This window comes from Meleagris gallopavo, chromosome 9 (genome assembly GCF_000146605.3).
Source record: "Meleagris gallopavo isolate NT-WF06-2002-E0010 breed Aviagen turkey brand Nicholas breeding stock chromosome 9, Turkey_5.1, whole genome shotgun sequence".
Lineage (NCBI taxonomy): Eukaryota > Metazoa > Chordata > Aves > Galliformes > Phasianidae > Meleagris > Meleagris gallopavo.
The window spans coordinates 3,551,768-3,569,187 of NC_015019.2; the positions used below are offsets into that span (position 1 = coordinate 3,551,768).

At 47.0% G+C, this 17,420-nt stretch overlaps 1 protein-coding gene across 7 annotated transcripts in view; it reads right to left on the bottom strand.

Moving 5' to 3' along the window:
- The window catches only part of MBNL3 (muscleblind like splicing regulator 3), a 63,698-nt gene that overhangs the window by 41,345 nt on the left and 4,933 nt on the right, over positions 1-17,420 (bottom strand). Inside the window, exon 1 of one of the 7 annotated variants that reach the window (XR_002117620.2) lies at positions 16,589-17,396. The exons of 1 other annotated variant lie outside the window; for it this stretch is intronic. Coding sequence is in view for 4 of the 6 variants with exons in the window: in XM_019618143.2 (XP_019473688.1) it covers positions 16,589-16,762 (174 nt within the window). In the remaining 2 variants the exon portion in view is untranslated. Of the gene's footprint in view, positions 1-16,588; positions 17,398-17,420 lie in introns of those variants that run through there. 5 more of the 7 variants (XR_794423.3, XM_019618143.2, XM_019618144.2 and 2 more) reach the window with 5 other exon arrangements.

Here is a 17,420-nt window from a genome sequence, read left to right on the forward strand (position 1 = left end):
GAAGGGTGCAACAAACAGGAGAGCTGACACTGTACATCACCACATTACTCACTTCGGCCTCACAAAGCTGGTGCCAGGGTGTCTAAGCACACTGCAGCTGCGGCTCAGAGCTCTGCAGCAGCCACCAGCACAGACACTGCTCAGATGAAGAGGGCCGTGGCTTCTGCCTGCCCTCAGCCTGGTCTCCCTGCAGAAAGGAACGCTGCCTTTCCTACATGCTGTTTGAAGAGGCATTACCTACAGAGGAGTGAGAGCTCTCAAATTCCCTCATACATCCCCACAGCTGCAGTGGAAAAGCCTGTAGATCTGTCACAAGCTCCCAGCGTTACCAAGACAGCCCAGCTTGTCACTGAAACAGTGACTGAATTTCCATCAGCTTCAGTGAACAGCAGGTTGAGCCCTTTCAGAAAAAGCCTAGGTTTGATTTTGACTGAAACGAGTGAACCCTGACGCTCTGCATGATTTCAAATGAAAGCAGGGGACACCTGGCAGTTCTGACAAGAGCCGTGGGTCCTTTTGAAACAAAACCTCAAAGCAAGGCTCAGCAAGCAGAAGGGAGCTGGAAGGCCCTCCAGGCAAACCCAGGAGCCACGCAGTGCTCTCCACAGCGAAATGATGCCAGCCCTGCTCTGCCCAGTTCTCTCCTTACAGCTGTGAGCAGAGCACTGAGGGCCCACCAGGAGGTGAATAGCATTTGGGCTTCATAACAATTCTGATCCTCTGTAGCCTTAAAAAAAAAAAAAAAAAAGGAAGAAAAAGAAAAAAAGGCAGATCAAGCAAATGCAATCACTTCAGTCCAGTGAGGCTCTTCTCGTCCAGTGAGTAAGAAAAATGCAGAAGGAATGGGAAACAGACAAAAATCCTTGGCTCTAGCACATTGGCACCATTCATCAGCCTCCCTGTCTCACCCTTGTGACTGCTCTGCTGGGTTATTTTTGCTTTGCAGAGCGATGGAAGGAAGGCCAGGAGGAACAAAAACATCAGCATCGTTTTTTGCAAGTACAACCGAGTCCAAACAAAAGCCATCAAGGGGACAGCTCAGGGGACCAACACTGCAGTGCGTTCTCCAGCCTGACACTGGCAAGCAAGCTGCCTCTAGCAGTCTGACACACAGCTGAGCTGATGGGGCTGTGGTCAAGCACTTAAGAGTACAGCTAGGCAGGCTCCATCATCAGGCACTGTGTGACAAATAGCAGCACTTTGCTCCAACAGGGAACATACTTCCCACCCTGCAGCAGAAACAGTGTGGTAGCTAAACGATTTCACCACTCCATGTTATTTTTGAAGCGAGGCACAAAGCTTTTTGTGAGTAAAATCACGTTAAGAGCCAAACATTACAATTAAAACACTGGACGCAATCGGCTGTATGGTGTGGTAAAATCCTTCTGCAACTCCAGCCCTTTCAAACAGTGTGCTTGAAAGTACAGAGCACCTGGACCTGGGGCTCCTCCAGAGCAGAGGCATTCTGCTGGGAGGCAGACATGAATATCTAGGACTCCTGAACAAATCTGCAGCCTCAAAACGTTTGTCAAGCTTGTTTTTGTTACACATTTCAAACCAGAACACAAGAGGAAAAAGCAAATACAGCAACATTTCTGCATCATTGTGCCCTTTTTTAGCATCACCTTAACCGCTGACAGGTACTCAGAGCTATCACCAAGCTCTTCTTTGAGCCAATGAGCTCTACAGGCAAACCCAGCTCCATGCAGACAAGCTTGTTAGCATGGAGCCCGTGCATTTCACTGGGTACCATCACCCTGGCAATTTTTTTAAATTTTAATTAGAAACAGAGTGGCATGCCTTCACTGTATTCTGTCAGACCCCAAGTAGCCACAGGCACCAGCTGAGCTCCCATTCACCTGCCTATTAGGAAAGCTGAGAGCTGCTGTGAGTGAAGTTTACTTTTGCACATTGCTGAATACAGCAATGTTCTGCTGCATTTCCCCAAGACAGCACAAAGAGGTCATGGCTGTCCTGCTTTCACGCAGGATTTTCATTCCAAGCTGTTTGTTACACTGTTCTGAGTTTGTAAGAACTTCAAGTTATTTTGTTGAGGAAAAGCCCTGTAGCTCCTTCATTATATTTTTACATCTTGACAACTCTTTCCAGCTCTGTTCTCCTGCCAAGCTCTCTCCATTCGGGCCAATGGCATGCTCTGCTATGCTCAGTGAAAAACGTGTATTGATTTTATGGTTCTTGGTTTGTGGAACATTTTTGCTCCCTCCAAGCAATGGACAGCACTTACCAAGTCCAAAAAATATATACTGAGAAAGCACAGCGCTGGCAAAGTATATTTTTTATGAACTGCAGAGCCAAAGAGCAAAAAAATAAAAACAACCAAACAAGTTTATCGGAGAGATTACTATTTGCATTGCACAATAAGCTCATTCCTCAAAAGAGGAATAAAGAGTTTGTTCTGTTCTTTTTTCAATGCGTCCGCCAATACATTTTGATTAGGTTATATTTTGTGAGCAGCAGCAATCTGCACCACCACACACTTGGAATGAGGCTCAAACAGAAACACCATCAGCTCAAAGCTCTGACCTGACCATTCCTAACCTCTTCCAGGTGTTCTGCTCAGGTTCAGGAATATTACAAGCATAATGAAGTACTTCTTTAACACAGTACCAAACAGGGCTTTCTCCAGGCAAAACAAGCTTTTACAGACATCCCTTATCCTGGAACAGCCCAAACAACTGATCAATAGCAATTATGAAAGAAGGCACTTAGCAGCCGGTAAAGAGAGCAAGTTTAGAAGCACGTTTAGCCCTAGGATGGCTGCATGCATTTAGTTCAGGGCACAAAACAGGTGACATCCTGCAGTGTTAATGTTTCTAGAGGCGAATGTTTCTGTGTGGGGTTTATTCAAAACCAAAGAAATCAATTCTACTGCAAGATGGCATTCCGTTGATTTACAGAAGCTATGCCAGTCTCTGGGATAACCCAACTACAGCATTAAAAACAACCTCCTCCCCACACACACAAACCTCCAAATCCTTCTAATACGTCTCCCACCTTTTGTCTCCTGCTCTGTCACTTCAGATTGCTACTAAAGCGGGGCAGCTTTTGAAAATACCAGGTGTAGTTTCTCCTGTGCCTTAAACCACTTTTTCATTGCAAATCCCATAATCCAATTCTACAACTTTCACTGGCTGATTGAATCCGTCAAGGTCATACGGAAAGTTGATGCTTCTGACCTTCCTTTACCTACAGCATCTGTTAAATATTACAATTGAAGCAGTCAAACCACACGTAGACAGGACTAAGCAAAGTACATTAAAGCCCAGGAGAATAAATGTTAAAGCACTGTGCTCATGAATACAAATATGGGCTGTGTGACCACCCCTGGCTGCCTCACTCCTGGCGTTTGCACAAGGGAAAAGACAAACACAGGAGCACAGAGACTGACAGCTGCACAGCCAAAGCCCAGTGCTTTCTCCTGTTTGTGGAGGGCAAAGTGATGCTCAGAAGGCCTGGCTTCCCCTGTGCCTTAGATATTTAAAAAATGAAACTGAGAAAAACAAAACAAAGAGTTTATTTGCAAGAACTTGGCAGAAAACAAACTTACCATCTGAGTACCAGCCCAAGTTTTGTTTGTGTTGCTGCAAGCAAAAGCTTAATGGGCATAAACAGATTCCTGGTTTAAAAAAAAAAAGTAATAATGAAAAAAAATTAATTCCATCTGGGCTGACAATTCACAGGGAGAATCCTCAGCCTGGAAAAACAGCTCGGCAGGATGGGCTCAGCCTCAGCTACAGAGGGGCTGCCAGGGGACACCCGCTGCCTAGGGTGGCTGCAGGGGAGCGGACAGACATGGCAGAAGGCTGTCACCCTTCTTGGTACCAGAGCCTTTGGTTAAAGCAAACAAACAAATACATAAAAAGCACGCCAAACTTCCGATTTCACACCCGTGATGTAACAAACTTGCTGCTGGGCACGGGACTAAAGGCGCTGCTGCCAAAATGCACCTTCAGGACCGCTCCTCCAGCCGGCTCAGCTGGGCAGCAAGGACCGCACTGCCCTCCCCTAACCAAGAGGCAGCAAGGCTTGAAAGGGAAGGAAGGAGAAAAAAAAAAGAAAAATAACAAAGGGAATGAAAAATAAAACCTGCCTTGCCCCAGGCAAATATTTCACCTTGGCTAGCATGTTCTTTTAGTATGTTCTTTATTCTTTATTACAGCCGGTAACATATGCACATTTCAGTCACAAGGGATTTTTCTCTTAAGGAAACCCCTTCAGATGCGCTCTTTAAGAAGTGCCTAGCACTAGAAAGCAGATACATAACCAATCTCTGCTCAAATCTCAAGTGAAAGGAAAATAAAGGCAGTGTAAATATTTGCAAAGAGTGCAGGGCAGGGCCCACAGCAGCAGCGAGCACGCAGGCTGCAGCAACAGCAGGACAGGTCTTTCACAGGCACCCATTTGCCCATGAAGGTTAGGAGCAAAGGCCTCACAGTGCCAAAGACAACGCCAGGCCATTTCTGTGGGCAAAGAAAGAATTTAGCAACACCACACTGCAAACTATGGGACATATTTAAGTGCAGGACACGTGTGCTAGTCACAAGCACCACCCAGGCAGTCAGTCTCAAGGGACAGCATGCCAAATTCAGTGCCAACATCTGAAAACTTGTTAATTTATGATGAATTTATCAGAACAGCCTCAGCCAGAAAAAAAAAAAAAACCACATTTTAATGATCTGTCCTAATTACAACACTTCTCCCAGACTCTCATTCCACCCCAGCCCGTTATCCAGAGCCTGATGAGGGTCTGTGCAGATCTGTACTCCCCACCTTGCTCAGACAAAGCAAGTCTGTGCTCTGCTTCCCCTCTGAGCACCTGACAGACCCTTCCCAGGCAGCACAGAGCAAACAGCAGCCCGCTCCAGGAGCTGTTCTCCACCTGTACTGCACACAGACCCACAACAGCTCTGGAAATGAACTGCCCAAAGATGGCAAAATAACTTCTGTTTTCTCCAAGCACTGCCAGGAATAGGGACTAACAAATGGTGGTTTCTCCGAAATGCATTATTTCAGGCACTGAAAGGTTAATTCCACGTAGCTGCTAATTAGCTCCATTCCCCACCCTGTAAGGAGAGCTGCAGGACAGGACACAGAGATTGAATCTCATTCTGGAGATGCAGCCACTTTTTTCCTGCAGGATGCAACTTCTGCCCTGCCAAAAATTCTGACCTAAATTCTCCTCTGAGTGGCACTGGTACAAGCCTGGAATAACACCGCTCAGGAACAGAGCAGCTAAGAGGGAAATATGCTGCAGATATGTGCATGTGTCTGCCCATTCCAGCAGAACAACAGGAAAGGAACAGATCAGGGCTTTCATTTGGTTTGCTCTGGTATTTGGAGTTTTTGTTTTTAATAGCTGTTAGACTCATGTCTTTAGGTGCAGAATACTAAGAAAAGTCAAAGGAGGTAGAAATAACGAAAGCACACACAGACACCTGCTTATTCAGGCTTCAGTCACTAAAATCAAACTGCTCAAAGTACTGTGGGGTTTTTCTGCCCTTTCCATATTACTGACTTGCTTTCCAAACTCCTGCCCTCAGCTTCCACTCTGAGCCGCTTAGCCTTGTCCCAGTCACCCACACAATGCAGGCTGCCTGATGCTCAGACTTGTACAGACACGGAGGAATGCAAGGATTTGCTTTCTAATAGAAACCAGCCTTTAAAAGCTATCTTGACAATATGACTCTGGCAGACACCCGACCTCATGCATTCTGCTTCTGCCACCAACAAGAGAGACCTTAGACACAGCACAATCCTTTCTTAAAAGGGCAGCAAGAAAAAGTCCTTTCACGGCCCTGATCAAGAACAGCCAGGATGACAGTCAGCTCTGAGGCAAACATCCATTTGCTTTGAAGCAAGATGGGTCCATCCCGGATCTGGCAAGGAGAGATTTTCCTGCAAGGAAGCATGACCTTTCCTGAGGACATCTGCAGCCTCTCTGGCCACGTGGGAGGAGTAGCTGCAAAGAAGCTCCGGTGTCATTAGCGAGTCTGGAATGCAGCACAGCCGGTGCCTACGTCAGCAAACACCCGGCTGGAAAAAATGCTCTCGCTCCTTACTCTGATAGATGGGCTTTGATGGAGCCTAGGCAGAAATCCCATGCAAGCTTGGGTAAGCTTCTCTGATTGAAAGAATGAATATTAAAAAAAAAAAAAAAAAAGTACTAAAACTTTTCCCCTCTCTTTGGGCTGCTCCTGGCAGGTTATATTCTAAAAGGATGCTTAATTCCCAGAATTAGCACTATCAAGATACCAAAAATCATCTTCATCGGTGTTTCTATCCTTGCTGATGTAAGTTTTCTTCTGTGTGAGTACTTCATTATCACACAAAGAAACAAAGCAATAAAAATCCCTTAAGCAAAGCACTACATCACACAGGGCCACAGCAGGGAGCTTTGGCTGTAGGAGTCCATGCAGTGACGGCACAGCTCAGGGCCCCGCTCCAAGCACTACCTAGAGACAGAACAAGATGCCCCAAGTTTTCACTCTAAATACATAAAACTTGATGAAAACCAAAATCCATACGGCTGGGGGAAGCCTTCATCTGCTCATGAAGCTCTGCCACACGAAGAGTCCCCTTCTCCACCACGTCTCACTGCACGTAGGAAGGTACAGCATGGAGCTGCTTGCTACCATTCTTTGTAAGTCATCTCCTCCAGATTACTGATCCTCCACAACCACGAGGCTGTGAGAGCGTGGGGGGAAAGCATCCAGTTCTGATCGTGCAGGGGGACCAACTCGACTGCATTTTCTATACAAGCAATTGAATTCAGCCCGCAGGTTAAACACACAGGCTCTGCAGGAGACCACTTCTGCACTTTTCTTACCCCTCAAAGACTTGCTAACTCAGGCACAATCTGCCTGTCTCCAGCTGAGCCCCTCCTTGCTGAATTGCTGCAGAGCTGCAGAGCTGTACTTCCTGAGCTCCTGCCTCCCCACAGCAGACAGATTTCTCTTCCCATCTCTGCATCACCAGCTGAAAGCAACCCCATCCCTATATGCCTCTCAGCCCCCAAGGCACTTTTTCCCTGAGCTCTCACGAGCCGTTTGAGTGGGCTCCGGTGACAGCAATGTGACAGGGAACTGGTGATGAAGCAGTGCTGGTGCTGTGGGATCATCCCCTCCCTCCACCAGCTCGTTCTGGCCCTGCTGGCATGCCCATACCCGACCTTCCCAACCCCACTGGGATGTGTGGGAGCCCTGAGGGCTGCCCCCTCCCTGAAGCAGCCCCCACCACCCTCCCTCCCAGCACACTTCAGCCATCCCTGTTCTCCTTCCATCAACCCTGACAGCTCCCTGGCTCCAAGCACCTCTGAGTCACACCGCCTGCTCGCCTCGCTCCAGCTCCTACACTGAGTGCTACAGGGGCCTTACAGGCAAAGCGACTGACAGAGCAGGGAACCGAGGTCTGCAGGGTGCTACTGTGATGATCGCTGCTTATCTCCAAGTGTACCGAATGCTCTGAGAAACAGAAGCGACCACAGATGCAACAGAAAGAGGCAGAAGAGACTCATCAGGCTGCTTTGTCCAGTTCCTATTGATAAAACCACCCACCGGTAGAGATGGAGGGCGTGGGGACCAACAAGTCCAGAGGGATGGAGGAAACAGGGCAGAAAGTAGATGGAGAAACAGAGCTTTGGAACAAGGCTGCAAAAATCTCATGACACAGGAGCAAGATTGGGAAGAGCTCCTGCAAAAAGTGCCAGGTGCATTTTTCACACCTGCCTCGGGAAGAAGTAACACCACATCCAAAGATGTCCAACCCAGCAAGGCTTCTGCTCCATCCTGCCAGACTTCTTCAGCCCTGCCAGTGCTGGGTACCCGCAGTGCCACAGGGAAGGGAAGCCAGGACCACACAGGATCAGGTGGAACTTAATTATAAAAACAAAACTGAACGCATGCTCTGATCCTGCAGAAACAGACAGCAGGAGGAAGATGCTGGTCAGCAGTATTGGGAGCGCAGTCAGGATTACATGCTGAGGTTTTGTTTTCAAGCTCTGCTCGGCTGTGGCAGGGGCTCTTTAAAGGCTTAATCTCCGTGTGATCGTTCCCAGCACCAGCCCTAAGGATAATGTCTGGAATGAAGGTCTCAAGGCCGTGCTCCCAGGCAAACTGGCTGCAGCTTCCTGTGGCCACATTGCCCTGGCCATCTCCTCCCAATGAAAGCAATTCTCCACAAATTTTCCCTAATGCCCCTCAATACAGCTGGGCCGTGCAGATCACAGAGAGCTGCTTTCTCATTTAAAGCAGGAGAAAGCAGACAAAGTTAAAGCATCACCATCTGTCTAATGGCATAAACCCCCTGTTGCAGCCAGGTGTAGGCACTGATAGGCAGAGGTGTGGACACCACTAACGCAACCCAACCCAGATGATCCTCACATTCCTGCCTGACAAAACCCAGTGAACACCACTAATGGGTCACCAAAGAACTTGGCAATGCCTCTGGTATCACAGCCTTCCCGTAGGGCTAGCTAACCTGGTCCTGCGTTCCCAATCTTGGGACTGATACCACAAGCAGAATTTGTTCTCCATCCCTCAGTGGTGCACTGTGGATTTAGTCAACAACCTCCCTGCAGATGTGTCAGGCTGGGCACTGGGTGCTTCTCTCTGCTGTGCAGACATATGAATACACGCAGAGGTAGCCTGTTTTAAACACACACATTCCACTACTTCAAGAGAAAAGCTTCTCCCCTAGCGCACAGACTGCCACCTCTCAAACAAGGTCAGGCACCGATCTCCTCCCCCACTGCCAATGACCTTATTAGCACTGATCATGGTTCTAATAATATCCTGCATTGTAAGCAGACCATCTGCTGTAACATTTCACTACAAACTTCAGGAATTGCAAGTGTGCTTGGTCTGAGTACGCTCACTTTTCAGCAAGCCAATTTTCCCCCTCAAGAGCACACCTTCCCCACGGCTTTAAGCTAAATGTTGCAGAAAGGCACCTCTAGATCACAGCTTTCCGGCTCAGAGCTCAAGCACACTGCAGGGACCAGCGCAGACATGCCACGGTGCCAGCTCCAGGCAGGAGTAAAGATGCAGGCAAAGGTTAAAACTCACCAGTCCAGAATCACAGCCTTAAGCGCTTCTGGTGATGAGGGGACACCAAAACCCAACATGAGCCAAACACCGAGTAATGTTCCGAGCCAGATGTCAAGTGTTAAGGCTTTTGACAGCAGAATTCATCATTCCTACTGCCATGTACTCTCTATTGTGTGGATAGTAACAAGGTTTTACCACATGAGCATTTTAGCTATACTCAAGCAGAGTATTTTTTGCCTTCTATCAAAAGAGAGAAGGCTTTCACAACAGCCAGGTTTGTTTGCAGAAGAATTATCCACGTTTGATAGCTATTCATTCAGAAGGAGCCAGGTTTTGACATGCTTCCTCAGTTCGGACATCTGCCTAAGACACACAGAGTCTTGTTACTACAGTAGCTCAGCTCCAGTCAGTCTTCAAAGTCTTTTTTTCTTTGCATTGCCCAAGAAGTGCAACTAGGCACAGACTGGCATTGCGATACTTTAAGGCAGCCTGAATGCTGGTTTTCCAAATCCTTGGCTTTTCATCTGACCGGAAGACCGTCCTTAGAGATTGCAGGAGAGACTGAATGGGACAGGAAAAGGTCACTGCCTGGTCTCACTGTTTTATGAACAGCAATAAACAACATTAATAAACATAAGCCTGCTTGCATAGAGAAACATTCATCCAAATGTCTCAAAGCATTTATTTTAATGCCAGCCTAACAATATTTATAGGGCAGATTTTCAAAGAGCTCAGCTCCTCACTTGGAAATCTAACCGCTTATTTAAATATTCTGTGGGAGATGTCAGACGATGGGCTCTCCAGAAAACCTGGCACAACTTGTTTATATTTGTTTCATATCTTCCAAACGGCTCAATTACATAAATGCACATTACTGCACCCTTTCAGATGGGTGAACCAAGCAGCAGAATGCTATTCTCAGCAAAGGGATTACACCAAGCTGATGCTATGCTACTGAAGAAATCGGTGACTGTACAAGCTCATGGAGTCATTCTCCTTGAAGAACCTTCCATCCTCTTCCCCCCAGCCAACCTCACCAGGTTAACGCAATCAAGAGCGAGAGAGGCGGCGAGGCAGCTTTGCTGATGCAGCAGGGAGGGAGAAGACAGTGCGCCAGTGTGTCTTCATCTTGATGAGGCTCCTGCCTCTCCATGGGGACAGGAACTTGCAGGCTTGGGGCCTTTACCGCAATCCCCGTGTTAGTGGTATGGATCAGGGCTGGAAGAAGCAAAGCTTGAGCTCTGGGTAAGGGCCCTATGTGGATCTGGCAATGCCACAGCTTGCAGCACAGCACACGTAGAGGTGTCAGAGCTCACCATACCAACATACCTCACCATACTCCCTTGGCCACCTCCCGGCTCTGACTCACAGCCACACAAGGGTAAGCTTTAGAGCTGCCAGAGCTTGCCAGCCAGGCTTCGGGTGCACAGGAAACCCCTGGGGCTTGCAGAGCACAGCATTGCATTTGCACTGGGTCACAGGCACCGAGCTTGTACCTGCACATCCAAGCAGACTTGGCAGTACCATGAGCTCCAGGTGTGTGTGCTGAGCATGTGCGAGGAGAGCAGCTCTCCCCAACTGGAAAGCCAGAGGTGACAGACGGAACTGCAGACAGCTCTTCTCCCTGGAGAAAGGCAGGGAGGACCAATTCCCTCTCCCAAAACCTGACTCAACAGCTCACACTTCAGCACAAGTTCTTTGCTTTCCACATTAATTCTAAAGAGCTTCGAGCCAGATTTGCTATTTCGCAGAACTGGAACCTCAGTCCAGAGGGCTTTGCCCTTGAAAAGGGGAAGTGAGCCCGGGGAGCAGGAGCTGGCATGCCTCGGCCCGTGCAACATTGCAATATGCCCATAAAAGGTTTCAAAATGTATCTGCTTAAGTGGACGCAGTTAACTCAGAAGGGTTTAGAATCACATCCCAAAAGAATTTCTCTCCTGCTTTTTTAGGCAACTGAGCAGCAGTCAGCACTTTACCATCATCTTCCCAACCAGAAAACCAAGGTTACTCTTGGCTGATATTAATGATGTAAATGCTGTTGGATTTGCCTTTTGGGATGGCGGTTTGCTCACACCATGGGGACACAAGCAGCGCAATCCAAACTGCAGACAGGCACACAAGCTCTGCGTTGCCAGGGCTGTTGGACGAGGAGAGGAGAGCTTGGCAGGGAGATCCCACTGCTGAATCTGCTTGGCCTGTCTCCCCTCAGAGGCTGCCTCCATCGCGTGGTCTCTGGACAAGTCTGTGGCCACTGATGTGCTTTCCAATGCGATCTTTTAGAACATTTCTAGAAAAACCTGGGCTGCCGCACTCAGATCTGTTCAGGTCTCAAGCTCAAATTCAGCCCCTAAGGGACACTGCTCTCCTCCTAGCCTCGACGCAGAGGCAGTAACCCAGGGCAGAGAGGCAAGGGCACAGCTCAGGACAGCAGCCTTCCAGCCATCACAGCGCGGCTCCACAACACACATCAGTCATGTTCCTCTGCCAGAAACAGAGTCCTTCAAGTAGAAATGACTGCTTTAAGAGAAACACATTAACAACAGTTCTTACAAATACAGTGCAGTCTAAACAACCATTCCCAACCACTTTCAGCTATTTCACTCAGTAGCTTAAAAAAAAGCATCTAAAATATGCCATGAGACACGCAAGCATCCAGACAAGACAATGAATGCCAACAACACACTGCTGCAAATCTATTCCTTGCCATCAAATGCTTTAAGTCACTTACCACTATGCAGGTAAATGACTTAAACTGATGGGAAGTAAAGGTTTCTCTCAAAGGTGACTTGGCTCAAAGCTGTTCATCTGCGTTATCTGCCTTTCCATTACACTGAGCAGAGATAGGGTCTCTCCATAAATATCTCTACGGCTTTCTTTTCTTTCTTCTTCCTCTGTAGGAGCGTAACCATATGCTAAGTTTAGTGGGTGTTTTCAGTTGTTTCCTAGTTTGTAGTTTAAAAAAAAAAAAAAAGATTTGATTGCAAATCAGTAACAATCAGATGTAGTTCCAGTGAAGTCAGCACAAAACAAGTACAAATTAGCATGACAACTGTACAACAGCCTCGGGTACAGCAGTGCCAAACGAGAGCACAGCCAGCTTTCAGGCTGCCGTGCGAGTTGGAAAACTATTACCAGATAATGATAACTTTTAGAAAACGTACCATCGAGTACAACTTGTACATTTAACTACTGGTTTTCTGCCTGTTTACAGATGATTTTATACAGAAATGCTATGAAACACATAGCAGCTTCATGACGTGCTTAACAAGTTATCTCCTAAAGTCAAAATCCCCTGAAGTTTCCACCGCGCTGCCTTTTTGTCTCTCAAGGTGCTCTTCAGAGCTCCTCTGCACGTGAGAACACCCGCACTCCAAGCGAGTTAAAACAAAAAGATACCCCAGAAAGCTGGGCTTGTGCTTTTTAACCACAAGGCCACCGTGCAGACAAACTGTGAGCAGTATGAGCGAGAGCCTCTTTGAACACCCGGCACCCATCGCCTACGTATTCTTACATAATGCCTCACTATCTACTAACGCTCCTTCTCTCCACTTATTGATCATTAATCTGTGCTTCTTCTGAAGAAAGAAGTTTGGTGGTTCTCCCTCGCTGACATCTTTACAAACTGGAGAAGCCAATGAAGGATTTGCTGCCTAGCGAATCAGGACTCAGACATCTCATGCTGCGGCTGCCTGATCCCGTCTGAAAGGAAAGGTTAATGAGTTGATGAGTGCTTGCAGACAGCCCACCGCAGGGCCACGAGAGCCTTTGTGAGCAGTGCCACGCGCCAGCAAACCGTGTCCTGACCCCTGCAAAAGGCATCAGCTACCCATGGGATGGGGTGTGCCAAGCCCAGGACAAAAGCTGGGGAATGAACACTACAGCCATCTCGGTTTACAGCGATGACAGTAGAGTCTTCTCCTTTGCTCAAATGTTATTTCCTACTTCTACTTTCTTAAACAAATGTTCCTCAATGAAACCCAGCAGACTGCACACCACCCAGCAGTGAGCAGCTTGCAGCAGGCAAGGTGTCCCCTCTAGAAAAGCAATGAGGATGTTTCAGAACAAGGCCACCAGCTGTTCTCTATCCCAGCACCCTGTAGGTAAGGGAACCTCCTGAAGGCCATAGTACTGAGCAATGGCCACGTGTCCCCACGGCACCTGGCCAGATGGTCAGGGCACTTCTAGATCAGGGGTGGCATGGCCACAGCTGGCCTAGGGACCCTGCGCTGCCCTTCACCAAGCAGGGCACACTCGCCCTTCCATTCATAGAAATTAATTCAAATAACACAGTTCTTGAAGAATAATGAGGTGGGGAAAGCACGAGTAAAGAGCGAGAACTCTCTTGGCACCCGATTCAAATCCGTGAACAGCTTCTCACAGGAACTATTTTTAAATTTCCTATCAATCTGCTTGAGAAAGGTTCCTTCTGTTGCCTACAAATGTGCAAGCTCTCCCTTCAAAGAACCACAGTTCCAGGGCAGCAGTCCTGAACTCGCAACCTAAATTGAGACCCAAACATTTGACGACTGAAGCTCTTCACAGTCGCGCAACACCCACAGAGCACACAGGCAGATCCCTCCTAGCATCAGTAAAGCCCCTGCATCACTTCACCAAGAGTCCTGCATCTTCCTAACACACAGGTAGTGCACGATCATGTGAACCAACATACACTGAAGCATCTGACTTCTGGAATCACAGAAGGAGAACTGCAGCATGAGATTGGGGAAGGAAAAAAAACGCAGTAAGCATATAGATGCTGTGTGTGACCTGACCAGCGAGGTGAAACCATTGTATGCTGGGTTATCAAAGTTCCTGTATGAATGCATTGTTCAGGCTTAAGAGGTTTGTGAGAAAAAACAAGCAATGGCACTACACAATGGATGCAGATAAGCAACCTCTGAACAAAGCCCTGGGTGACTGCGAGACAACGGGAAAACTTATTAGCTGTGAGCATCCTATATCCTGTCTCCAATAAAGCAACACAGATGTTGTGCTAATGCAGGGCGTAAAAAGATGAAAAGAGCACTGAGCAGCGATGGAGCTCTCATTGGGGAGGAAAGGATCAGCGTTCAGCAGCTGTCAGAGGGGAAAAGGCTGAGCACAGAGACATCCATAGGATGGGCAAACAAAACCTCCCCATGAGAGGTTAATGTTAAGGGAGGGGCCTCAGCCCAACGCTGTGCAGAGGGCTGACTCCCCTGGCAGGCAGCAGTATGGTGAAAGACAAAGGTGAACTCAGAGCCCCACCGCCACTAGTGAGAGAACAACTGTGCACTCATACAGCTCCACATGTGCGCATAGCACTGCCCTTGCAACCAGTAAGGGAGGCCACTGTTATGACCACAAGTCCCTCGATACTACTGCAAACAGGGCCTTGCAAGCCCAGCTCCGGCCCCAGAACAGAAGGACTATTGTTTGAATGGTTAGTCACCAGGGCTGTTATCTCCTCTGGGAAACTGTGGTGCACACACACACATCCACCCACCCTGGCTAACCAGCCGGTTGTTAAAGCAGGCTGTGGTTCTGGAGCTGCACCCTGCAGTGGGGCAGCAGCACCAGGCACTCCCAGAGAGAGCACCCAGATCCACCCAGAGGATCTCTGTGGAGGAAAGAAGGGCTCAGACCCACTCCCTGTGGGAGCAGCAGGGTGCAGAAATTGCCCCCACCATCAAGCTGTGTGCACTCTCTCCTCCAGGTGTGCTGGCAGGGAGGGGAGGCAGAGCTGTCCACTCTCCTCAGGCTGAGGACAGCCCCTATGGAGTCTACAAAACCTGTTCCCAGGAACATAGGGATCGGTTAACTAGCACACACAGGGCATATGCTACTGCGTCAGGAGAAAACTGCAATGAAAACATTATTTAACAACCAGATGCAGAGAGAAGAAGCTGAGCTGTAGAAGATCATACCCAACTCTTTTCTTCTCCTTTCTCAACACAGTATTTCCCATCACATCCCCCACTGCTGAAGCATGCTTTTGTTGCAAGGGGCATGGAAATATCTTACATGGCGTTACAGCACTCCTTTCAGTTCACAAATGAATGCTATAAAACAAACATATTCATCTCTTCAAAGGTATCTGCACTGCCACTGGCGACAATTCAGAAAGTTTCAAGGGCACAAAGGACGTGACTTTCCCCCTCCCCATCTGATAAAGAATATTTTTGTCCCTCACCATCATAAGGCCAGCACTGTAAATAAACATTTGAAAGTCACTGCGCAACTAAAGTCGTCGCATATATTCAGATTAAAACGAGCAAAACCAAATGCAAATAGGAAGCTTGTACTTCTTGGTGGAAGGGAACAGAAGTGAAAATATAAAAAGTCACAAATGGTAATAAAATGGATAAAGCCATGTTAGACCAGATCCAGCCCCGGTCTGAACCTGTGCATACAGAACTCCACCAGTTCTGTTAGTCATTGTGTTCATAAAAATAAACCCCAAGGTTTTCAAGCAACAGTTGAAGGGAAAACTTTCAAGCCTGTAAAACTCACCAGATTCCTTTTAGAAATTCAAACAGGTTAATTATTCAAATCAAAACATCAGACACAATGTGAAGAGCTCTCAAAAGCAATCACGCATGACGTTTCAAGGTTTTTATCAGCTCAGTTAAACCACCCTTGAAAGGTTTCACTCAAAAAGAAAAACAAGCAAAAAAACCCTCAGCTAAGAAAGTGAATATTTCCTGAAGTTTTGAAAGTTACTCCAGAACTCTGACAGCGATAAGGAATCGAGAACCATTTGCTTCCTGCAAAACTGACCATACAGAGACAACTGCTGGCCAAAAGGCTCAGCTTGAACCTGGACAAGCTCAGCAGATCCGTGGTGCTCTCACATTCCTTGCAGAACGCATTTTCCCAACACCCTTTTTTCCCTTTGAGCGCTGCTCTCCAAATATTTTGCCTGTTCCTCATCTACAGGACAGTGGTAGAGTACATCTGCAGCTCTGTCTCCAGGAAATAGACATAAAGCTGATTCATTATCTTAAAATGCTGCTTTCATTTCTGCTCATTAAAAGCACATTTCAGATCTGTGCTGAATACACGGCCAATGTGCTCCGGACACAAATGAAGCACTGGCTTTCAGTTCTCTACTTTTCTGATTTTGGTTTCATTTACTGCCCACAACATGCATTCCTCATTTCCAGGAGAGCTGCATCAGACCTGAGCTACAGTTAGGAAAAAATTCTCTTTTTTCTCTCCATGATGCGACACTTGATGCAGTTACACCTGATGTCAGACCCAACCAACACAGCACAGAGAGTGGCAGAGTTCTCCCCTCATCACTTATTTCCATTCTGGCTGTGATCTCTAAGCAAAAAGCAATCTGGAACTTCCCATTTTTGAATGAGACCAAACAAAGGAGAGGCAGGCTCCCGGCTAACCCAGATTTCAGGAGCCACATCCCACACCAACCTCTCAGCAGAAAGAGAGCAAAAAACAGTTCTATAACACTCATAGCCGAGCGATTCAGAAGAGAAGGAAAGCAAGTGAGCTTAGGTAACGCACGTGTTAGACGTCCTCACCTTTAGGGAGTCAAAGCAGGCAATAACTCGACCATTTTCCACATGGCAACTCCGTGACGGATGGGCGAACTTGCACTCTGCATCAGACCGAGAACAAGTTCCTCTCTGAAACTCTCGACACACTTCTAACGTCAGCCATTTTGTATCACGAACCAGGGAAACGTTCACAGCCATATTAAAAACAAAAATTAAAATGCAAGCAATCGCACCCTTCTTCAGGGCAATATTTACTGCTGATCTTCTTTTCTTTATTTAAAAAAAAAGGGTAAAAAAGTGAATTCAAGTGAAACGTGAAGAAATAACTAACTTGTTGCTTTGGTAGAACTCCTATTCATCAGCACTTAGGTTTTCATTTAAGTCAAATCGTGTTTGTTTAAACAAGAATCAAACATAAAGCCAATCATAAAATAGAAATCTTATCAGAGTAACTGAAAATCAAATTAGAGGCCAGCTCCTAAAAGTGCAATTGTAGAAGTTAAAATATAAGTGTTATATTTTGTGCCACTGCCGAAGTTACTTGAAAATAACTGGCAGACTTTCAAAAGAATTCTGTGCTCTCCGGTTAATGGTTTCAATTATTCTTGCAAAAAGCATATGCTGCTGGCAGCACTTCAGTTTGTGGAATGGTCTCAGTCCTTGGGGGGAAAACTTTTTTTTTTTTTCCTTCTTTTTCTTGCTTCTCAAAATTACTGTTCACGAGCATCAAAACGAGCAAAAGGATGTTAGGTTTTTTTTTCTTTCTTTCTTTCTTTTTTTTTTAATATTTTGTCTTACTATAGTCGGGGGAAGAAAAAATGGCTGAGCAAACTGCGTGCAAACAGGGAGCACAAAA